The sequence below is a fragment of the Loa loa genome (genome assembly GCF_000183805.2).
Source record: "Loa loa unplaced genomic scaffold supercont3.413, whole genome shotgun sequence".
In the NCBI taxonomy this organism is placed as follows: Eukaryota; Metazoa; Nematoda; class Chromadorea; order Rhabditida; family Onchocercidae; genus Loa; species Loa loa.
In genome coordinates this window covers 1-3,930 of record NW_018108593.1, presented here as the reverse complement: position 1 = coordinate 3,930, position 3,930 = coordinate 1, and the positions used below count along the sequence as shown (strand labels likewise).

Genomic DNA, 3,930 nt, shown 5'->3' with positions numbered 1-3,930 from the left:
CTTTTCTTAATTTCGATATTTCTATAAAATCTTATCATCTTTTATTTATAAAATTTTCAAATACCAATGTTAAATCAAAGTTTTTAATTTTACAGAATGATGACGCATTGGATTTCTTCCAAAAGTTTGGTGTGATAGATGAGAAGAAATAATTCTTTATTTTATCATTTGCACATCAATCCTTATCACTAACACATTTACAGTTCTCCTGATTTCACTTTATCAAATTAAGAGAGTTTTCCATAAACAGAAACGGCTTCTCCTCAAAAATAAACGATCTTCCATATTCCGCTGCGCCACAATTCATCAGCATTGCTACAATCATTGTATAGAAATAATTATGCAAATTGCTTCCATAACAGAAAGGATCCAGCAAATGAAACTTAGAGAGTTATAAAATGAAAATTCTTGAAATGATTAGTCATTCACTATTGAATAATTTTCATAAGTCAATTCTGTATAAAATGAACGTACATTCTTCTACTTTTGTCGTCGTTATTAATCGACCATCATTCCATAACTTACCAGCTTTATAATCTGCCGTAATTTCTGCAGCTGAAATTGAATGTCACGACTAATCTGATAAATCTGATAAAAGTTGTTGAACAAAGTGGAATCTTCGAGTTTTGGGATGGTTATTGCTATTGTCCTAACTTACCAATCCATAACACTTCGAAATTGCATTTCCGACTTTTTCAGATTTTTTTCTGTCAAAGGTACTGAAGCATTAAAGTAACTCTCGTTGTCTGTATTGCAAAAATAAAGTCAGTTGTATTCGAACTAATCCAGTTACCACTAAAATTATTTCTGCCACAAATGCTGTTTTATGAGAATCCCAAATAAAATAGCTGGAATGATGCAGAATGCATCATATACATGTACATATACATATATATACATATGCATATATATACATAGCAGATTTGTATTTTATTTGGGGGTAAATCAGAATGTGGAATGCATACCTAATGCTTCATTCGGTGCTGGTCCTGCTCCTCTACGTGCGGCTGGGGCGGCAGCCTGGCAATAGATGAAAAAAGCAATATGTACTATTAACTTTGCCATATTTAAGATCGTTTGTATAATAATTTCGATGATTTCTAAAGGCACGTTTTACTTCATTGAAAAATAACAGCCATTTTGAAAGGAATCTTAGTTAAACACTTAGCGACGTATTCTAAAACATTAAAAATGGGAAGTTAACAAGTAGTGGAAATTCAGAAAATTCCTCACTTTAACAAAATTTTTATTTCTTTTTACGGTCAATAGATTTTCGAACTATGTATGAAACGATTACGTTCCCGCTTTTTACAATTTTAAGTTTACCCGCATCAAAACCGAACAGATGCATTCCCATCTGATCGGTTTATATTCTCAAAAATCGTTTCAATCAAAACATGGCACACATATTTTTTGGAACTTATTGATGCTTGCAAAATACCTCAAACCCATTTCATGACATTCAAAAAAACAACAAACGCAAACGAATTTGAAAAATTAACATTTAAATCAGCTTTCATTATTGAATTCGAGTTTTCACTTCGCAGGACATAATAATGATTAAATGAATGCCATTCGGTAAGTTACCATCGTCAGGTAAGTGCTCTGCATGTTATTTTTACAATTCATTGTAATACAGTAAATTTATTCGTGAACAATGCATCGTTCCAAGCGACTAAGTTCTGAAGCAATGTCGAGAATGACCGACATTAGCGCTCGAAATCCTTACTGATAGACGCAATATCTAAGAGCAATTTTTAAATGCTAAAAAAAAACGATGGATCCACTGATGGTCAGAGATTTAATAACAGTGCTTTTTATACTTCCGCAGCGGAATCCTTCCCGATATTTGTAGATCAGTGCTCTATTTCCCACATTTTTCGAATGCAACGGAAGAAGAACTGACTGGAGCAGGAAGTGATAAGGGGTTTTGAGTATCCAGTTTTACTTTGCATCGACAACAATGTAATATCAATCTTTTGTATAATTTAACTGTGGTCACTACATCTGTTATTTTTAAATGTTCGAAACCAAATTTTGTTTTTCTCTGAAATTTTTGTGTTTCAAAATTTTAATATCATGAAAATTTCTATAATAATATTGATAAATGTATTTGTTGAATCTCTAGATAGCGCAAATGCCCGTCTTCACAAGTTAATAGTATGCAAACGTGCATTTGTTAATTTAATAGAAGTTACAATTTGCGAATGTATATTTCCTTAAGACAATGCATGTATATTTGCGGTTGTTTATTGATGCGCAGATGGGCGTTTATTGCTTTCGAACCTATGCTAATGTGTGTTAGTGACAGGCTGGAAATGTTTAAATGCTGCAAACAACTATTGTGCACCAAAGGTTATTGCGCACCCGTTTAGTTCTAATTGCTGTATGACGAGCTTTGTTGCTTGTACTCCAATAGGTATCGCAAGCATTTCCAATCAATATATGCTCATTCCTTTAATTGGATCAGTCTAGGTTTCGCGAAAAGCACTGCTGCTTAGAACATGTATCGCTGTTGCATATGCTACCTTTGAAGTGTTCGTAAAAACATGAATTTACATTCGTTCCGTAGAGTTTATTGCCACCCGCGGTATTTCGATAACTCTGTTGGCCACTTTTTGATGAGAGACTTCCACATTTCTTCGTCGGTTTAGAATTCCATCCCATGTTCTTTCCCTTTTCCATAGATTTTGAAGAAGTAATCTGGGTAGTATCATCGCGGGGACTAAAAATCCTATAGGATCGTACTGAGATGGCATAAATCGTATAATGCTTCATTTTGTGACCTTCTGCTCATTCTACGGTTTAAATGTCACCTTAATTATGTCTCTGTCATGTATCCAAATGATGCCGAGAATTTACGTTGGGTTTCCAATGACTCGGTCTTGTTTGGCTATCTCTTTGTTGAAGTTTTCTTCGCTAGAGAAAAATTCCCTAATATTCATTGCTGCTCCTTTACAAATACTCTTCATTTCATAGTATTTCTAGAACACTTCTCTCATTCCTTTAGCTGACAATATAATGTTGTCCACGTACAAATTTTTTCTGATCTCCAGTTCAGTTTTATTGGTATTGGTTTCTAAATGGTGATTCAGTGTTGTAGAAAGCAGGAAAAGTGATGCGATTACTCCAAAGGGGACTCTTCTGAAGCAATAGCACTATACATTTTTTTTTTCACTGGCTAACTTTTCAATATCCTTTATCTAGAGAAATCTGGTGTAGTGTTCCTGTTAACCGGATGCAATTCTAGTTGTAAAAATGCCTTCTCATCATTCGAAAGCGGAGGAGTATCCTGACTAAATCAGGAAGCGTTACAAGTCCACGTTTAAGGTTTTCGTACTTATTTGTGCCGAAGCATCAGGAATAATCCTCAGCCCCGTCGTCTTGTCTGGGGTTATAACCCCGTGATGTAGCAAATAGTGAATGACACTTCTTGATCCATTTCGGGATCTTCTTCCATAATTTCCGATTTAAGTTGATCTTGAATAGTTTCACCATACTGTTTGAACAATATTTCATTATTCTGAAGTCTCTTGATTAATGCCATGAAGCGCCGAAACACAGACATCTTCATTTATCCTTTGATTCTTACCATGGCCATCCGATTTGATATATTCCTTCCAATTTGTGTCGCCGATTTTCTTCAATCGTGACAAAAACTGAGGGTTCTTTCTGCCTCTTTAGTTGATAGTACCTCAAACATGGGTAATTAAACTTTATTACGATAAATTTATTAATACAACAACGAACTTGCAAATATGACATTGATACAACAAATTAATAACGAATACACAAGAACAAAAAAAGACAAATCACGCTCGTATCTTATATCCAAGCGACCTCAATGAAACACATTTGAAAAAATGGATTAGTGCTGAGGATCCTCCTCTTCTCCGACTGGGAGGATCCTTGTACTTGTAACGTTTTATG

The 3,930-nt window shown here is 34.5% G+C and overlaps 1 protein-coding gene across 1 annotated transcript; it reads right to left on the bottom strand.

Moving 5' to 3' along the window:
* Positions 1 to 214: 214 nt before the first annotated feature.
* On the bottom strand, positions 215 to 1,065 carry LOAG_18634 (hypothetical protein; the record flags this gene model as incomplete). The annotated part of the gene is made up of 3 exons (XM_020451297.1): positions 215 to 315; positions 475 to 555; positions 966 to 1,065. The coding sequence occupies 3 exons, from the start codon at positions 1,063 to 1,065 to the stop codon at positions 215 to 217; spliced, it is 282 nt and encodes a 93-aa protein (XP_020304927.1).
* Between the last annotated feature and the right edge of the window lie 2,865 nt (positions 1,066 to 3,930).